The sequence below is a fragment of the Propithecus coquereli genome, unplaced genomic scaffold (genome assembly GCF_000956105.1).
Source record: "Propithecus coquereli isolate 6110/MARCELLA unplaced genomic scaffold, Pcoq_1.0 Scaffold232, whole genome shotgun sequence".
Lineage (NCBI taxonomy): Eukaryota > Metazoa > Chordata > Mammalia > Primates > Indriidae > Propithecus > Propithecus coquereli.
Genome location: NW_012147864.1, coordinates 1,138,673 through 1,139,460, shown reverse-complemented (window position 1 = coordinate 1,139,460; position 788 = coordinate 1,138,673). Strand labels below are relative to the sequence as shown.

The 788-nt window shown below is 36.8% G+C and overlaps 1 protein-coding gene across 1 annotated transcript in view; it reads left to right on the top strand.

Moving 5' to 3' along the window:
* The window catches only part of PRSS12 (protease, serine, 12 (neurotrypsin, motopsin)), a 104,437-nt gene that overhangs the window by 57,243 nt on the left and 46,406 nt on the right, over positions 1-788 (top strand). The window contains 1 exon segment of the mRNA XM_012645376.1: positions 467-754. Within this exon segment, the coding sequence (XP_012500830.1) occupies positions 467-754 (288 nt within the window).

Here is a 788-nt window from a genome sequence, read left to right as displayed (position 1 = left end):
AATAAAAATTATAATAAACCAAAAGTAAGTCTGTCTGCTAGTCATGATGCCTGGTTTTCTTTTTCACTGTTAAAAATTATACTTTTTTCTTCTAAAGGAGGCAAAAAATTAGTTCTTAGGTCCTGAGGTAATTATTTAATCTCATCATTTTCTTAGCAATATTATGCCAGTTTTAGGAGAGTATTATACTCTTTAAGAGGGTAGAAAATTTTAAGATGATTTTTTTTTCCTGCTTAAATGAGAGTTTAAGACTATCATGATTTTTTTGAGATACCATTAAGTGTGACTTTCTTAGCAGAAGCTAAATTAGAGGCAACGGATGTAATAAGGTAGCTGTGGGGTATGGCAACAACGAAGGTATGGTTGTTACCTCTCTTATTTAGGTTTTTTTTTTTTCCGACAGTCATAAAATAAATGGTTTTTAGCACATGCAGCTGCTAATTTTAATATGAAAAAATTAGGGAAGAAAATCGAACGTGAGCACATGTGATTTATTCAGATGCACAATTGACTGACTCTCCATGTGCTTAAGAATGCTCTGTTTTCAGGGGTCCTGCCAGAGCAAGAAGCATGGCTTATTTTGGGGAAGGAAAAGGACCCATCCACATGGACAACGTGAAGTGCACAGGAAATGAGAGGTCTTTGGCTGACTGCATCAAGCAAGATATCGGACGACACAACTGCCGCCACAGTGAAGATGCGGGAGTTATTTGCGATTATTTTGTCAAGAAAGCATCAGGTAACAGTAATAAAGGTAAGCCACCTTCTGGGGCCCTAAGCAAGCCAAA